Source organism: Antechinus flavipes, chromosome 2, assembly GCF_016432865.1.
Source record: "Antechinus flavipes isolate AdamAnt ecotype Samford, QLD, Australia chromosome 2, AdamAnt_v2, whole genome shotgun sequence".
Classification (NCBI taxonomy): Eukaryota; Metazoa; Chordata; class Mammalia; order Dasyuromorphia; family Dasyuridae; genus Antechinus; species Antechinus flavipes.
Genome location: NC_067399.1, coordinates 256641035 through 256660768, shown reverse-complemented (window position 1 = coordinate 256660768; position 19734 = coordinate 256641035). Strand labels below are relative to the sequence as shown.

At 36.9% G+C, this 19734-nt stretch overlaps 1 protein-coding gene across 11 annotated transcripts in view; it reads right to left on the bottom strand.

Annotated features, from left to right (window-relative positions):
• TPD52L2 (TPD52 like 2) overlaps positions 1-17886 on the bottom strand; it is a 44275-nt gene extending 26389 nt beyond the window's left edge. For 3 of the 11 annotated variants that reach the window (XM_051976801.1, XM_051976806.1, XM_051976807.1), the window contains exon 1: positions 4761-5819. In XM_051976801.1, the coding sequence (XP_051832761.1) occupies positions 4761-4779 (19 nt within the window). In that variant the 5' untranslated portion in view covers positions 4780-5819. Of the gene's footprint in view, positions 1-4760; positions 5822-17717 lie in introns of those variants that run through there. The other 8 variants (XM_051976800.1, XM_051976802.1, XM_051976805.1 and 5 more) reach the window with 6 other exon arrangements.
• Positions 17887-19734: the final 1848 nt, after the last annotated feature.

Below are 19734 nucleotides of genomic sequence, written 5' to 3'. Positions count from 1 at the left end.
ATTTCATATGACAGGAAGCACTTCTAGCTTCCCATTCCATCGAATTCCTCTACCACAGTGCACATCTGAATTATATACGAGAAGCACCTGTCAATAATACCACCACTGAAGGATGTCAGCAAAACTAAAACCATTAGCTCAGGCATTATGTTATGTCCTATATTCAGAGACTCCACCGCGCATTATGTTGGCAGAAAGTGGAAGAGGTTACAAAAACCATTCTCTCCAAAGTTACCAAGGATTTTTTAATTGCCAAATCAACTGGCTTTTTCTGCAATCCTTTCCCTTCTTGAACTCTCCAAAGCATTTAATATCACTGATCATCTCCTTCTGAATCCTCTCCTCTCTGAGTTTTTATGATCTTGTTCTGTCCTGTTTCACTTCCTATTTGTCTGAAGGCTTATTTTGTCTCCTTTGCTCATTCTTCATCCACATCACATCTTTTAATTATGAATGTCCACCAAAACTGTCCTAGGTCCTCTTCTCTTCTCCTTTTACACCAAGGGTTCTTAACCTGGGCTCTACAAATTTTTCAAAATATTTTAATAGTTGTATTCTAATATAATTTTTTTTGCTATTTTATGCATTTTATTTTCTGTATTTAAAAAAAAATTATTCTGAGTAGAGGCCCCTAGACTTCACCAAGCTATCAAACGAATTCATCACATACACAAAGAGGCTAAAAACTCTAGTTCTACATTATTTCACTTGATGAGCTCATAAGTAGACAAAGGCTCAATTACCACCTCTATCCAGATCTATATCCAGCCCAAGTCTCTCTCCTTGGCTACATCTTCATTTATTTGTTTGTTTGGAGATTTTTTTTTTTTTTTTACCTCAAGTATTACCTAGCCTGAATGGGTATGGCCTCAGTCAAACTGAGACCTGTTAAAGACATTAGTTTAAAAAAAAACTAAGATCTCCCATTTTATCCAGGGTAACTTCCAGTCATCTAGATTTATAATCTGCTACTGAACCCAGATGGTTCTGGAGAGGAAAGTGACTTTGCACAGTCCTTCACTTAAATCCAATTCACTTTCATGTCATAGCATCACCTCCTTGATGTCATGGTCCTTTTCACTAAGGACAAACAACATCATCAACTCCAACAGGATACCCTATAGGCATCTCAAAATCTTTATGTCCAAAACAGAAATCATTATCTTTTCCCCCAAATCATCCCTTCTTCCAAACTACCCTATACTATCAAGGACTCTACTAATTTTGCCAGGCATCCAGACTCACCACCTCAGCGTTATCCTCAATTCTCTACTCTCACTCAACCCACATATTTAATTGTTGTCAAATCTTAACATTCCTCTCTTTATCACATCTTTCATATGTAATAATATGTGCCTTTTTCTTCACTCACACTGTCAACACTTTAGTACTGATCACTACTCACTTATCTAGCCTTTTAATTGGTCTCCCTGCCTCAAGTGTCCCCTCATTCCTCACTTAGATACCAAAGTGATTTTCCTAAAGCAAAGGTCTGGCCATACCAACACCTTATTCAATAAACTTTTTTATAGTATAGTAGCTTTTTATCACTTCTGGCATTAAATGTAAAATGTCCTGTTTCTCACTTAAAGCCTCTTATATTTTTCTATCTTCCAGATACTCTGGTCTACTCACCGTTCCTCACATACAATACTCCCTACTTTGTATCTTTGGACTGGCTTTTAGTTTCTCTGACTTCAAGATTCAGCTCAAGCCTCTAGCTCTATAACTACTAGAGTCTTCCCCTCTCAGATTACTTTCCATCTACTCTGTATATATCTTGTGTTAATTAGTTACATGGACAAGAGACTGCTTTTGCTTTTCTTTGTATTCCTAGTGTTTAGCACAGTGTATGGCACAAAGCAAGGGCTAAATCCATGCTAGGTGTTGACTGACTACATCCATGGCTGCACTACTTTCCATATCAAATTCAAACTTCTTGTACTCAATGAGATCTGTCCCTTCTTAGCATATTGTCTTTTGGCCTTATGCATATTGTCTTTTGGCCTTATACTCTAGAAATCTAGAAGATACCACAGAAATGTAGCTTATTTCACTTCTTAGAACATAACTATTGTAAAACATTACAAATTAATAACAAAATATTTGTCTAGCATTCAATGTACATCATTAAAAATGACAAAGGCATTCCTTTTAAAAGCAAAATTTACAGCAGATTATAAGATTCTTAAGGACAAGGAAAATGTCTCATTCACCTTTATATCCTTAGTAGCACTTAGCTTTGAGCCTTGAACCCCAGGCATATGTGTGCTCTGTAGGTAACAATTGAATGAAAAAGTCCTCTTTTTAAAAATTCTGAATTTAAATTCTGTTGAATTCATATTCTTTTGCTTAATCATTTTTATCTGTTAGGTAACCATTAAGGTAAATGAACATCTGAATTTTGCTGCAGTTCTTACCCATCAATTTTATTTCCCCCCAATAGTATTCTATTTTTCTAAATATATATATAAATAGTTTTCAATATTCACTTTGGAAGATTCTGTGTTCCAAATTCTTCTCCTTCCCCCGCCCAAGACAGCAAGCAATCTGATATAGGTTAAATAAATGCAATCCTTTTAAACATATTTCTATATGTATTATGTTGTATAAGAAAAATCAGACCAAAAGAGAAAAAAAAACATGAGAAAGAAAAAAACAAAAAATAAAGGTGAAAATATTATGCTTCAATCCACATTCAGTTTCCATAGTTCTCTCTCTAGATGCAATTTTATTTTAGAAAACTATACTCTGGAGAGGAATGTAGTAATTAAAGAAAATAGAAACCAAGAAATACTTTCCCCATACCAATCACTAAATTATTAAAAACAAACAAAAAACTCACCTACTGAGATATAAAAACATGAAATCTCAAACTAAAAACAAGCAACCCAAACCCAGTGACACTATAAACAATCCAAACTTTGATAGATGTAAAATCTGTCAAAAATGTAAAACATTCTCTCTACTCTGAAACCCCTGACTTTATTTTTACCCAAACCTTAAAATGATTCAGATTTCTTATCATATTCTTTTTACCAGGTTACTGAAACACAACTGAGGCTTTTTCTGAAAGACTGGATTAGGTGTGTCAGTATTACAACTTGACCCACCAGCTTTGCCAATTACACCTCCTCCTACCCTTCATTAGATAACACTAGACACCCACATTAAAAACAGATATAGGCCAAGATGAATGTCCCCCTGACGACCTCAGTAGGAGAGAAATAACACAATGAAAGTGAAAAGAGTTACTGTGATTATTCAATAGCATTCTGGATGCCTACCCTACAAATCTTATTCTATATTTAAAGTACCTACTACAGATATTCTCCAAATACCAGTGAGAGAAGGAAAGGAGTGGAGGGGATTGAGAGGGGGGGGGGGCAAAGGAAGGAAAACTCCTGTGTGGGAGATCTGTCAGGGAAAGAAACATGAAAATAGATTGACAAAATGGAGGGAGGGGAGAGGGCAATGAGGAATCTAGGTTGTTTAAGGGGAGTCTGGAAATGAAGTAATTAAAGATGGAGACGTCTACATGGATGAAGATTTGGAAGACAAGGGTAAGGAAAGCTGAATCAAAGCTAGAGGAAAATAAAGGAGAGCAGAAAATTAAAAATACTAAGAGAAAGAGGTCTAAGAAAAATACAAGACATAGGAGAAACTTCTGAAAGGAAGACTGAAATATCTGAAAACTGTGGGGTAGGAAACCTGAGAGAGCTAAGTTCAAGACAAAGGAGTGATAAAAAATGAGGGTAGGCATCATTGAATGTAGTTTCTTAGTTAATAAGTATTTGCAGAATAAAGATGATGGAAAGAAAAGACTAAAGGGTTACTTCAAGGGCTACTCCCAGAAGGCTGGGGAAGGAAGAGGTGCATGCACTGAAAAGAGATCTGTTGAAAAGTTGCTGAAGAGGAAATGGCTTAGAGAGACTGGATGGGAATTAATCATGGAAGATACAGGACAGGAAAAGAAGGGAAACAGCCAAAGAGGGTCCCAGATGATAGATGGAAAATGTTCGCGGTGGTTTTAAGAATCAGATTCAGAACAGGAAGGAGATTGTCGAGTCAAATCTGCTTATTTTACAAAAGAAATTACTGCGGAGAAACTTGCCTCCTAGAGTACTATTAACAGGCAGGGGCAAAATGCAAAAAATTTCAGGTCCTCTAATTCCAAATCCGAGTTCTCTTCTATTCTGGGCTACCTGGATTTTTTTTTTTTTTTTTTTTTTTTTTTTTTTTTGGAGGGGTTGGGGAGTAGGGAGTCGATCCAGAGAAATAAGAGCTGGAAGGGATGAGATGACACATTCGGGAGATGGCCAAGGTTATATAGAGGGCCGACAGACGTATCCCCATCCGATGAGTGTGTTTGGAGGAGGAGGTAGGAATTCCGATGGGGGAACCCAACAGGAGAGACCAGGGAAGCCGGGGATGGGTCTACCAAAGAAAGGTGGGGGGCACCGAAGGGCACATACAAGGGTTGGGGACCACAGAGGAACACATATGGGGGGGGAGGAAGCGGCTACGTGCCTGGGAGCCACAGGGATATCTGGGCAGAAGAGAAGAGGGCGAGAGGAGGGTATGAGGGAAGGGAAGAAGCCCAGAGTGCAGAAAGGAGTCAAGGGCTAAAGGGGCTGGGGGCGGAGCCCCGAGGGGCGGGCTGGACCAGAGGCGGGGCCGGGAGGCCTGTCTGTCCGTCAGTCAGTCGGCCGGTCTAACAGTATGGGCCTCCGTCCCTGCTCTCCGCCCGCCTGGGCTACCTTGGCTGGCAGGATCCATGTCCGGGCCGTATGCGGGGCAAGGGCCGAGGCCAAGCTTGGGGTCCGTCACTTCCACTCGGTGTCTAGAAGTCTCGGAGCCACTGCAGCTGCCACCACTGCACGTAGTTCCACCCGCTGCCACTCACTTCCCCTAGGGGGCCCCTAGCTGCGCTCTGGCCCCACCTTCCTTCGGAACCATCCAATGAGAGCATCCTCCGGCCACGTCCGCACTCGAATTCCGTCTTTCTGATAGGAGAGTGCTGGGTCACGTGATATAGACAAGGCAGGTGGGGTTTAGGGGTAGTCCGGCCCAGTTCGGATTCACCATTGAGATTAGCTTGCTCTGGGCTAGAAAGGCAGGAAAGGCGTCCAGATGAGGGTAGTGTGGGGACTCGGAGGACTCCGCAGTATAGTATTGCGTCTGCATTATAGCTTGTTTTCTGTGGTTGGGCTGCCGTCTCCTTCGCCTAAACCTCACCGCCACCTAACTCGTTCACTTTTGGGTCTTCCTCCAGGCCACACCAGCCCGAGCATTCCCAGCCAAATCTCGCGGGGAAAGTAGCTTGAAAGTTTCCCAGACTTCTCCACCAGACCTTCCCCCTCTTCCCGGCCTTCGCTGTCTTCAGTCTTGGTTATCGGTCTCCAAGTTTGCTGCTTGGATCTACACCTGCAAATCCCCCACTTCTTTCATTGGATGCCTCTGTCTTGTCGGTGGACTTAGTGATCTTTCAGGTCTATGGGAATTTGGGGATCCCACTGCTAAGAAATGGAAGATATTTTTAGTTCAGTCCAATAAACAAGATTAACTCCTTGAAGACTGGCTGTTGTGCTTTAGTATCCCTATCACAGTTAACTTGCATTTAGATGCTTAATAAAAAGCTTTTTGGATTTAATATGAATTTAGTACAATATTGTGCAAAAGCAAGAAGCTGCATGGAGAGGTGGATAGACAACTGTGGCTTGAGTTATGATCTGATTTCAAATCCAGCCTCTGGGACATACTTGCTATATGACCTTGAAGTCTTTTTACCCTTCGGTGCCCCAGGCATTCTTAGACTCCAGTTTGGTGAGCAAATGTATTTCTGCATCAGAGTTTCCTCTATAGGCTTTTCTTATACTAACACAGGTTGGATGTAAAAGAAAATGTAATGGCACTGTGCTTGAACTTGAGTCGTTATTTTGTGACCCAGGAAAAGATGTCTAACTTCAAAATTTCCTCCACTAAAGGAATTGCCACTAAAGGGCAATTCTATTTGTTTTATCCTACTTTACAAGTAGGATAAGAGATTTGTTTTTTTGGGGGAAAAGTAAGGTAGTTCATTTACATCAATTTTCCTGATAAAGTTTTGGTACCTAGAAATAATTAACACCAATTGGATAATGGTGAAGTTGTGAATCATTACAACCATTTTAGAAAGTTGGAGTCATGCAATTAAAGTGACTAAAATGTACGTACTTTTTGAGATTCCATTGCTGGACTTATTTATACCCCAAGTAAGTTATTGAGGAGAATGTTCCCATATACTCCAAAATTTATAGAAATCCTTTTTGTGATAAAGAATTAGAAACAAAATAGATGCGCATCAAATGAATAATGGCTACGCAAATTATGGTACCTTATTGGGTTTTTTAATTTTAATTTTTTTATTAAAGTTTTTATTTACAAAACATATACATGGGTAATTTTTCAACATTGGCCCTTGCAAAATCTTCCGTTCCAAATTTTCCTCTCCTTCCCCCTAGTCTCTTCCCTAGATGGCAGGTAATCCAATACATTAAATATGTTAAAATATATGTTAAATCCAATATATGCATACATATTTATACAGTTATCTTGCTGCACAAGAAAAATCAGATCAAGAAGGAAGAAAAAAATGGCAAAAGGAAACAAAATGCAAGCAAACAACAAAGAGAATGAGAATGCTATGTTGTGGTTCACACTCAGTGCACATGGTCCTCTCTCTGGGTGTAGATGACTCTCTTCATCACAAGCTCATTGGAACTGGTCTTAATCATCTCATTGTTGGAAAGAGTCACAGTCATCAGAATTGATTGACATATAGTCTTGTTGTTGCCATGTATAACGATCTCCTGTTTCTGCTCATTTCACTTAGAATCAGTTCATGTAAGTCTCTCCAGGCCTCTCTGAAATAATCCTGCTGGTTTCTTACATTACAATAATATTCCATAATATTCATATAATATAACTTATTCAGCAATCCTCCAATTGATGAGCATACATTCAATTTCCAGTTTCTAGCCATTACAAAGAGGGCTGCTACAACATTTTTGCACATATGGGTCCCTTTTCTCCTTTAAGATCTCTTTGGTATATAAGCCCAGTAGAAACACTATTGGATCAAAGGGTATGCACAGTTTGATAACTTTCTGAGCATAGTTGCAAATTGCTCTCCAGATGGGTGGCTCTGTTCACAGTTCCAACAATAATGTATCAGTGCCCTAGTTTTCCCACATTCCCTTCATCATTATCTTTTCCTGTCATCTTAGTCAATCTAATAGAAGTGTAATGGTATTTCAGAATTGTCTTAATTTGTATTTCTTTGATCAATAGTGATTTGGAGCACCTTTTCATATGACTAGAAATAGTTTCAATTTCTTCATCTGAAAATTGTCTGTTCATATCTTTTAACCATTTATCAATTGGAGAATGGCTTGAACTATTTTAAATTTGAATCAATTCTCTATGTATTTTAGAAATGAGGCCTTGATCAGAACCTTTGAATGTAAAAATGTTTTCCTAGTTTATTGCCTTCTTTTCAATCTTGTCTGCATTAGTTTTGTTTGTACAAAAACTTTTTAACTTAATATAATCAAAATTATCTATTCTGTGATCAATAATGATCTCTAGTTCTTCTTTGGTCACAAATTCTTTCCTCCTCCACAGATCTCGGAGGTAAACTATTTTATGTTCTTCTGGTTATATCCCAGGCATTCCTGTCCTGACTTAATCAATGGGATCATTTTTTTTTTTCCTGAGACAATTGGGGTTAAGTGACTTGCCCAGGGTCATATAGCTAGGAAGTCTGAGACCAGATTTGAACTCAGGTCCTCTTGACTTCAGAGCTGGTGTTCTATCCACTGTACCACCAAGCTGTCCTGCATCTTATATTCTTCTAATTTGTTTATTATATCATTCTTTATGTCTAGATCATGAACCTATTTCAATTTATCTTGGTATACAGCGTTAGATTTGGGTCAGTGCCTAGTTTCTGCCATATTAGTTTCCAATTTTCCCAGCAGTTTTTGTCAAATAATGAATTCTTATCCTCAAGCTGGGGTCTTTGTGTTTTCAAACACTAGATTGCTATAGTTACTGACTATTTTGTTCAGTGAATTTAACCTAATCCACTGATCTACTGCTCTATTTCTTAACCACTACCAAATGGTTTTGATGATCACTGCTTTATAATATAGTTTTAGATCTGGTACAATAAGGCCACCTTCATTTGCTTTTCTTTTCATTAATTCCCTTGAAATTCTTGACCTTTTGTTCTTTCAGATGAATTTTGTTATTTTTTCTAGGTCAGTAAAATAGTTTCTTGGGAGTTTGATTGGTATACCACTAAATAAATAGATTAGTTTAAATAGTATTGTTATCTTTATTATATTCTTTCGACCTATCCAAGAGCATTTGATATTTTTCCAATTATTTAGATCTGACTTTATTTGTGTAGAAAGTGTTTTGTAGTTTTGCTTATATAGTTTCTGACTCTCTCTTGGCAGATAGATTCCCAAATATTTTATCCTATCAACTGTTATTTTAAATGGAATTTCTTTTTGTATCTCTTGCTGTTGGATTTTGTTAGTGATGTATAAAAATGTTGATGATTTATGTGGATTTATTTTGTATCCTGCAACTTTGCTAAAGTTGTAGATTACTTCTAATAATTTTTTAGTTGATTCTCTAGGGTTCTCTAAGTATACTATAATACCATCTGCAATGAGTGATAATTTAATTTCCTCATGTCCTACTCTAATTCCTTTAATCTCTTTTTCTTTTATTGTCAAAGCTAACATTTCTAATATGATATTGAATAGTAATGGTGATAGTGGGCAACCTTGTTTCACCCTGATCTTATTGAGAATGGTTCCAGTTTATCCCCATTACATAGGATGCTTACTGATGGTTTTTAATAGATGCTACTTACTATTTTAAGGAAAAGTCCATTTATTCCTATACTCTCTAGTTTTTTTTTTTTTTTGATAGGAATGTATGTTGGATTTTAGCAAATGCTTTTTCTGCATCTATTGAGATAATATAGTTTTTATTAATTTGGTTATTGATATAGTCAATTATGCTAATAGTTTTCCTAATACTGAATCAGCCCTGTATTCCTGGTATAAATCCTACTTGGTCATGGTATATTATCCTGGGGATGATTTTCTGTAATCTTTTTGCTAATATTTTATTTAAGATTTTGGCATCAATATTCATTAGGGAGATTGGCCTATAATTTTCTTTCTCTATTTTGGGGTTTAGGTATCAGTACCATGTGTGTCATAAAAGGAATTTGGTAGGAGTCCTTCATTCCCTATTTTTTCAAATAATTTATATAGTATTGGAGTTAATTGTTCTTTAAATGTTTGGTAGAATTCATATGTAAATATGGTACCTTATTGTAATGGGATATTACCTCACTGTAAGAAATGATGAATATGATGAAAGCAGAGAAAAATGGAAAGATCTATATGGACTAATGCAGAAAGAAGTAAGCAGAGTCAAGAAAACAGTATACACAATGGCTACAAAAATGTAAACAGAAAGAACCATCACCAAAAAAAAGTTAATATTGCAAAATTACAAAGAATTACATGGTCAAAAGATACTCCTGTTCTACTCCATGGTGGAATGTCCATGATTGTGAAACATGTTTGTTGTCTGTGGCTATCAAAGAGGACCAAAATGACATCACTGAGAGAATGAAGTTACAGAGTATCCTAATGTAGCTGATCAGACCAATATAAGCTTGGAATGCTCTGCCATTATTGCACACAAATAGTCCATTTGAACATTTGGGGTAGCCTCTCTAGTTTTGCACATTTCCCATTTCCTTTGGGCTAATTCAATTTTGCTTTGCTCATAGAATACAGCACCTTCTCTGATGAGGGGATGCCAGATAGGACAGTCCTGTGCCAATGTCTCCCATGTCATACAAGCAATTCTAAAGTTCTTAAGAGATACCTTGAGAGTGTCCCTTTTCTGACCACCTTGTGAGTGCTTACCCTGTGTGAATTCTCCATAAAATAATTTGTTTGGCAAGTGTACATTTAATATTCGAACAATGTGGCCAGCCCATTTTTTATTTTTCATTTAAAAATGTCATGTTATGTAAGATAATTTTCTGAGAGAGGAAAGGGGAAGGGATGATGAGGAAAATCTTGATGATATTTAAAAAAAACACCAGTAAAAACTTATTTAAAAAGAAAAAGTATAGTGATGCCATTAAGAAAAATGGGTTTCTGGAAAAATATTAAATGCTCTTGGATTGGGCGAGCAAATATAATAAAGATGACAATACTACCTAAATTAATCTACTGATTTAGCGCTATACCAATCAGACTCCCAAAAAACTACTTTGATGAATTAGAAAAAATAACAACAAAGTTCATATGGAAAAACAAAAGGTCAAGAATTTCAAGGGAATTAATGAAAAAAAAAATCAAATGAAGGTGGCCTAGCTGTACCAGATCTAAAATTATATTATAAAGCAGCAGTTACTAAAACCATCTGGTATTGGCTAAGAAATAGACTAGTTGATCAATGGAATAGGTTAGGTTCAAAGGACAAAACAGCCAATAACTTTAATAATATAGTGTTTGACAAACCCAAAGACACCAGTTTCTGGGATAAGAATGCATTATTTGACAAAAATTGCTGGGAAAATTGGAAATCAGTATGGCAGAAACTAGGCATTGACCCACACTTAACACCGTACACCAAGATAAGGTCAAAATGGGTTCATGACCTAAGCATAAAGAATGAGATGATAAATAAATTGGAAGAGCATAGGATAGTTTACCTCACAGACCTGTGGAAGAGGGAGGAATTTATGACCAAAGAAGAACTAGAGATCACTATTGACCACAACATAGAAAATTTTGATTATATCAAATTGAAAAGTTTTTGTACAAACAAAACAAATGCAAACAAGATTAGAAGGGAAACAATAAAGTGGGAAAACATTTTTACAATCAAAGGTTCTGATAAAGGCCTCATTTCCAAAATATATAGAGAATTGACTCTAATCTATAAGAAATCAAACCATTCTCCAATTGATAAATGGTCAAAGGATATGAACAGACAATTCTCAAAGAAATTGAAACTATTTATAGACATATGAAAATATACTCCAAATCATTATTAATCAGAGAAATGCAAATTAAGACAACTCTGAGATACCACTACACACCTGTCAGATTGGCTAGAATGACAGGGAAAGATAATGGGGAATGTTGGAGGGGATGTGGGAAAACAGGGACGTTGGAATTCTTACAAACTGCTAACTAATTAGAGTTGATCTAATCTTATAAGAAGATGTTTTGAGCAGAACCTGAAACAAGGTACTACGTAGAACTAATTAGTACAATGCTTGTGTTTGCACCTTTACTCATTGGAGTTCACAAGTGTACCAGTTTCACAAAGTAAACTTTGTAACTTTATGAGTTCACACCTCCCTTGAAGCTCTTTGGGCCAGAGAGCACTATAGGAGAAAACCCACAATCCCTCTCTTGAAGGAGCATAAATAGAGCTTCAATGGGCCAGTCAAAGAAGTTCTTCAGAGTGAAGAAGCTACAAGCGGAGATTTCAGCGGAATTACGCCAAGGCGAGGCAAGAAGGAATATTTTCCACTTGGCTGGCTGGTGGCGGAAGAAGAGTTTTCAGAGGAAGAAGCTACGAGTCGAGAGTTCAATGGACAACCAGATTCATCTTCATCTCACACCACTGTGGTAGGTGGCTGGGCTCCTGCACGCCCCCCACTGAGACCAAGCTGGTCTAAAAGACTCACCAGAAAGCTAGTCGAGCCCCAAGTGAAGGAGACAAGAGATTCATTCCATCTCTGTGCTGGTTGGAGGCAGAAGAAAGCAGAGGCAGAGGCTGAAGGACAAAACCTTTGGATTTGGTGACATTTGGAGGGAGCTCTTGGAACCAAGCAGAGAGATAGACCTCTAAGCTAACCGGGCTATATTGGAAATAATAAAAGATCTGAACTTTTATCACCTGGCTGAGTTTCGAGAAGAAGAAGATCACCACACAGGGACACTGATACATTGTTGGTGGAATTGTGAACACATCCAGCCATTCTGGAGAGCAATTTGGAACTATGCTCAAAAAGTTATCAAACTGTGCATACCCTTTGATCCAGCAGTGTTTCTACTGGGCTTATACTCTAAAGAGATACTAAAGAAGGGAAAGGGACCTGTATGTGCCAAAATGTTTGTGGCAGCCCTGTTTGTAGTGGCTAGAAGCTGGAAAATGAAAGGATGTCCATCAATTGGAGAATGGTTGAGTAAATTGTGGTATATGAATGTTATGGAATATTATTGTTCTGTAAGGAATGACCAGCAGGATGAATACAGAGAGGACTGAAGAGACTTACATGAACTGATGCTGAGTGAAATGAGCAGAACCAGGAGATCATTATATACCTCAACAACGATACTGTTTGAGGATGTATTCTGATGGAAGTGGATCTCTTCGATAAAGAGAGCCTTAATTGATCAAAGATGGACAGAACCAGCTACACCCAGAGAAAGAACACTGGAAAATGAATATAAACTGCTTGCATTTTTGTTTTTCTTCCCGGGTTATTTATACTTTCTGAATTCAATTCTCCCTGTGCAACAAGAAAACTGTTCGGTTCTGCACACATATATTGTATCTAGGATATACTGCAACCCATTCAACATGTAAAGGACTGCTTGCTATCTGGGGGAAGGGATGGAGGGAGGGAGGGGAAAAATCGGAACAGAAGTGAATGCAAGGGATAATGCTGTAAAAAATTACCCTGGCATGCGTTCTATCAATAAAAAGTTATTTAAAAAAAAAAGAAAAGAAAAATGGGTTTCAGACAAGATTAGGCATGTTTAGGGTAGTATAGTTATTACAAGGTTTAGGCTTTTTTTGCCCCCCAATGAAGGTAGATGAGATAAAAAGAAAGTAAATGCTTGATAATTGAAATATTGATTTTAAATAACTATAATTCAATTTTTAAAAGACAGCTGAAATAAGGAACACTTAAGTAGAGTTGTCCATTTGTTAAATAGAAATAAAAAAGATCAGTATTGGAATTACAGATCTTAGGAGGGATCTGTGTAGAACTATTAATCAAAGCCATTATATTAGATGAAGTTGAAAGATAAAAGAAAAGGAAAGGGCAAAAGAAGAACTTTGGGGGCAAAAAGGAAAAAAAAAGAAAGAAAAAATGAGCTAGGAAATTCCATTTTACTTTTTTCTCTTGGAATCCTTAGTTCCATTTAAGGTTCTGCTCAAATGCTACCTTCTAAGGGTCTTTTCTGATGATACCCAGTTGTTAAGTGTTCCCTCCCCAAAATTCCTTTTTTTTGGTTTGGAGCTCCAATTTCATTAGTATAGGAAGCTTCCCTGTGAGAAAACTTATTCTGTCACTGAAGATCTGGAATTGCTCTGCAATTTATAGTCTTAGAGTTTACTTAGAACTCTGAGAGATTAAATATCAATAGTTTGTATAAAAAGTGGGACTTGACTCCAGACCTTCCTGGCTCCAAGGCTAGGCTTCTATTCAAGTTAACAGAAGGTTTTTTAAACAATTTGTATTTATTTTGTATTTACTTATTCAGCAGGTACTTATTACCTACTATTTTGTATTTACTTAATTAGGAATTACTTATTACCTACTATATTCCTGGCATTGTGCTATGTATTAGATGTACAATTATAATGAATGGAACACCTTGAAAAGATCTTAAATCTTAATAATGGAAACAGTATACATATACACTCATACATATACATATGTGTGTATGTCTATACAGATAGAACACAAAGAGAATAAAATATCAAATAGTTTGAGAGGGAGGGCTTTAGCAAATGAGAAATTGGTTCCATGTAGAAGGTGATGCATTTGCTGCATCTTGAAGGAAGAGATATTAAAGTAGACATAAAGAAGAAGTGTACTCTAGACTATTTAAAGTAGACATGAAGAGGATGTGTACATTAGACTGGGGGACAGCTATTACAAAGACATAGAGATGAGAAATAGAATGTTGTGTCAAGAACTAAGAGAAAGTTGAAATTTATTTGAATATAAGAATTGCATCAAACCAGAGAGGGAATACAAGGAAGCTGGAAAAATTGGTGGGGACAGTTTTCAAAGGAAGAAATGTAAATAATCAACAATCATATAAAAATGTTCCAAATTGCTACTAATAAAAACATAAATTCAAACAATTTTATAGGTATCACTTCATATCCATCAAATTGGTCAAGATGATAAGAGATGAAGTAGCTATAAGGAAATTCTAAATGAGTTTCCTCAATCAACTTGAGATTATAGATTTGGAGTCATCTCAGGTACACTTTTCAATGAAATCTGTATTTTTCCACTGTGGTACAGGTTGAGTTCCACCTCCTAGATTCCATATCTTCTTTCAAATACCAGCTACTGTCCTACCATGTATAAGAAGCTTTTCCTACCTCCCCCACTTAATTCTGGTGCCTTCCTTTTGTTGATTATTTTCAGTTTATCCTGCATATAGTTTGCACATAGATGTTTTCATCTTGTCTAGCCTATTAGATTGTAAGTTCCTTCAGCAAGAACTGTCTTTTGCCTTTCTACCTTCTTTCTTAGCAAATAATAGATACTTAATGTTTACTGACTGACTGGGGCTTCCTCCTGATAATTGACTGACTTTAAATCTGATTTCTTTTGGTCTAAAAAAGAAAGTTGCTTGATTTTTCATATCTTCCTTTGTCATTTTTTCCTTTTATGTCTTCTTTTGTACAACAATGATGGAAAGAAATTTCTCTCCTCTAACACCCAGAAGCAGTCGATGCTATTGAACAGAGCCTTATAGAAGAGATGTCCCAGTTTAACAGATAGCAGTAACTCTGACACTGAAAGTTCCCTACTGAAGCACAAGGAAAAAATATACACATGTCTGTGCCCCCTCAGCTGAGAGAGGAATTCTCATGTCTGGGTGCTGCCTGGGGAGAATTTAAATTCTGAGAGACCTTTGAGTTGAGTGTTGTTTGATACCAGACATTCCTTAGAGAAACAGGTTTTTTGGTTTTTTTTTTTTTTTGAAATATTGTGTTCCTTGGAAAAAAAGAAGAAAATGAATTTAGTTCCTGAGCAGCATCTCATTTAGAGAGCAAAATGAATTACTTGGATAGATCCAGTCCAACAACAACAAAAGTTTATTTAATCAGAAGTCCCCAAACAATGTGTACCTTCCAGGAAAAGTAATAGTAACTGAACGGCACTATGAGTCTGAGGGGATAATTATGTACATTCTTGTGTTACAGGGATTTCATTAGAATTCAAAGGTATCAATTTAATGACAGCATCAAATTCATTATTATGGGAGACAGCAACCCCTAGTGTGTTTTGTGAGCTATTTGAGTATTCAGTGAATTTCTGAATAAGTACATGAATTGCTCTGGGTCTTTTATATCTGGAGGAGAGTTTATCTTTGACTAAACCTTGAGATCAGAAGGCCCAGAATATAGTCATAGATGTTGTTGTTATTCAGTTGTTTTAATTCTTTCTGACTCTTTGTGATCCCAGACATTAGAATGGTTTGCCATTTCCTTCTTCAGCTCATTTTACAGTTGAGGAAACTGAGACAAACAGAGCTAATTAACTTGCCTTGGTTAACAAAGCTAGTAAGTGTCTGAGGCCAAATTTGAACTCAGCTTTTCCTGAAACCAGATCTGGCACCCTATTCACTGTTCTACTTAGCTGCCCCAGTCACAAATAGTGAAAAGTAAATATGAAGTGTTAAGCTAGTTGTTAAGATGGAATCAGATCTAGTGATGGCCTTACAAAGTTCAAAAAAATCCTTTGACTTTTATAGACCATATATGCGGAGGATTGGTCCCACCCCTGAGTGACTTAAAAGAAAGTTGAAGAGTTTGATAACAAGTCAGTTTGGATGAGTTCAGGCTAGGTCTAGCTTTGTGATGTGGTGTTCTATGTTAAAGGAGCATAGAGAGAAAATAGGAGATTTTTCTGTTCTCCTCATACCTTATTGACTATGGCATGTCGCAGATGAATTTACCTACTAGGAGACAGAATTCTCCAGTTCAAGACAAGCTGAAGCATGATTAGGGAAGCAGAGCTAAATATTTTCTATAAAGATATGCAGTGGAAATGCTGCTGGATCAAAGAGCATAGACAATTTGATAACTTTTTGAGCATAGTTTCAAATTGCTCTACAGAATGGCTGGATCTGTTCACAATTCCACCAACAATGTGTTAGTGTCCTAGTTTTCCCACATCCCCTCCAGCATTCATCATCTTTCCTGTCATCTTAGTCAATCTGAGAGGGTTATTAAACTGTCCATTCCCTTTGATCCAGCAGTTTTTCTACTGGTCTTCTATCCCAAAGAGATCTTAAAGAAGGGAAAGGGACCTGTATGTGCAAAAATGTTTGTGGCAGCTCTGTTTGTAGTGGCTAGAAACTGGAAAATGAGTGGATGCCCATCAGTTGGAAAATGGCTGAATAAATTGTGGTATATGAATGTAATGGAATATTATTGTTCTGTAAGAAACAATCATCACGATGATCTGAGAGAGGCTTGGAGAGGGTTACATGAACTTACGTGAAATGAGCAGAAGCAGGAAATCATTATACCTGACAACAAGATTATGTGATGATGAATTCTGATGAACAGGACTCTTTCCAACAATGAGATGATGAGACCAGTTCTAATGATCTTGTGATGAACCATCTGTACCCAGAAAGAAGACTGTGAGAATTAAGTGTGTATCACAACATAGCATTCTCACTTTTTTTTATCGTTGTTTGCTTGCGTTTTGTTTTTTTCTCATTTTTTTCCCTTTTTAATCTGATTTTTCTTGTGCATAAAAATTATTGTATAAATACATATACATATATTGAATTTAACATATTTTAACATGTTTAACATATATTGGATTGCTTACCATCAGGTAAGGGAGAGGGGGGAAGAGGGGAAAATTTGGAACACAAGGTTTTGTAAGGGTCAATGTTGAAAAATTATCCATGCATATATTTTGAAAATAAAAAGCTTTAATTAAAAAAAAAAAAGAGAGATACAGTGACTCAAGGAATGAGGCATTTTCAAGGAGTATGATCCTTTAGTAATAGAGAATACACCATAAATTCAAGGGATATTTCTTCTAGCAGATTGGAACTGAACTTTGAAGAAATGAAGATGCAGGAAGCCCAGATAAACAACTTCCTGGCCTCCCCTCCCCACACATATCTGCAACAAAGGTAAATAGCCTTGAAGAAATAGTAGTCAGACTCAACAAGAAGAGAAAAGTACATCAGGGACCCTATAGTACTGAAGGGGTGAATGGCCTTGTCTTCTGTATTCCCTACATGTATATCTCAATACTTTATAGGTTCTACAGGTGTGTTTTTATTATAAATGTATACTGATACCATAGGTATGTATATTTATGGGTTAGTATGTCCCAGATTTAGAGAGAATATGTTATATCTTTTGTTTTTAACCTCTCATCTGATCTTTGAGTAAAGCATTTCTTAATAAAGAGGATCTCTTAGTAAAGAGCTTGGAGTTTTGTCTACTAGACTACTATGAATGGAAATATGTTGGTGGGACCTCAAGATATAGTTTTAGGAATTCAAATCCACTGAATACATATACCTCTAGAACCTATAAGAATAGTAACTGCCCTTGAGAAGTAAGGTTATAGTTTTCTGCAGGATAAAGGAAAAATGTCTCACCTGTTGAGGTCCTGGTAGTTAGATGGGCCTTGACAGAGAGAGTCTGAATTATTGTAAATAATCAGGAAGCCTAGTTACTCCCCAAAAGCAGGGAGGAGCACTGACAGGATTAGAAGTAGACTTTTTGAATTGAGTAGGCCTTTTGTAAGTAGGACCATTATTATAGCCCCTTCCCTGGTGGAAGTCTCTGGAAGAATTCCTAACTGAATTCTTTCCATTGACAAAAGCATCATAATTCCACAGTTAACTGTATCCAATCAGAAAACTAAGTTATATAACACCCCATCCCCCACCCCCAGGTTATATTTTCCCTATAAAAAAACCTACTCTACCATAATTTCCTCACTAACTCTTTTTAGGTGCTAAATCACTTTTAGAGTTAACCCCCAGTCAATGGCTCAATCCCCTTCCTCTCTTCTTTGCTAGCTAATCCCTACAGGGATCCTAAATTTTAGGGTTTATTTAATCCTTTTTAGGATTAGCCCTGAAATCCCCTCTCTTCCCTCCCCTCACTTGCCATACCTTAATGGCATCTCTGCTAAGGAACTTGTCTTTTCCTTTCTTAATTTTTTTTTTCTTGCTAAAAATCATTACGGATTTAGTCTATTCTTAGCTGTGTGATAACATTTTTGCCCCTTGATTTGGAGGAGGAGGAAGTCTACAAATAATTTTGAGATAATCTGTGACATTGGTTTATAATCCTAGTATATTTCGGGGTATCAATTCATACCCCATCATTTTTATTGGTAACCCCATTATTTCAGTGGTCTAGTATGGGGATAGTCTGACTATACCCCGTAAATTCAATGTACCCAGTATATTTAATATTTGTATAGGATCTGGGAACCCCTTTTTATCCACATTTTATTCACATCCAATACATAAGCAATTTCTTTGACTAAACTTGTGAGTTCAGTGACATATATTGCTCTCAGTAAGGAAATTCCTTGCACCTAATGTTAACCTAAACTAATCTGTATCTTAAGAGTCTTAGTAAACTGCCAGAGATAAGGAGATTAACTGCCTTTCTTGCCCAAAGCAATCAGCCATCCACCAGTGTGTCAGAAGAACAACCTGAACCCACATCTTCCTGACTAGGAAAAGCTCTCTATTCACTTTCCATACTGCCTTTCGTAAGGTTTATCTTGATTACATCAGAAGATTTGTCTAGAGAAACTTAGGTTGGGGCAATGACCCAAACAGACAGAATAACCACAAAGGGATCATCCCCTAAAAGAGAACCTGGCATCTTTTAAGATCCCATCAGTTTTGGTACTTCACCTCACCACTACTTTCTGTCTCTGATTGGACTCCATAGCCCCATTTAAGGGGAAAGCGCAACTCAGATATTTCTTCATCTCACTTGACTATACTTTTTTGACTGACACTAACTGACTTCTCTGATGCCCTCTCATTGGATACCTTCTCACACTCTTTTGAGCTTCCTTTTGTATTTTGTATTCTCCCATTAGATTGTAAACTCTTTGAGGACAGATTTTCTTTTTCTGTATTTGAATCCTTATCATTTAGCACCACATGTGTACAAAGCACTTAGTAAATATTTAATATTATTTATCATTTTTGTATTGATTCAATCATTCTAGAAAGCAAAGTTGAACTATGTCCAAAAGTTACTATTCGTATATACCTTTGATCCAGTGTTCTACTATTGAACGTTTCCCTAGGAGTTCAAAGACGAAAAGACCCTATATATACCAAAATATTCATAGGAGTTTTTAAGTTGTAGCCAAAACATGAAAATAAATTCCGTGCCTACAATTGTAGAATGTTTGAATATAAGGGATATGAATATATGGAATGAACTCAGGAAAAGTTGTACGACCTGATATAGAATGCAGTAAACAGAAGGAAAAGAACAATATTAACCTAACCCAAGGTTATGTTGATTGCCTTCTGAGACCCATGCATCTTGGCAGTTTATATATCTTGCTAGAACAGAAATGCTGAGTAAAATCATGCTTGCTATGGTTACTAGAATCAAGGACATTCTATCCCT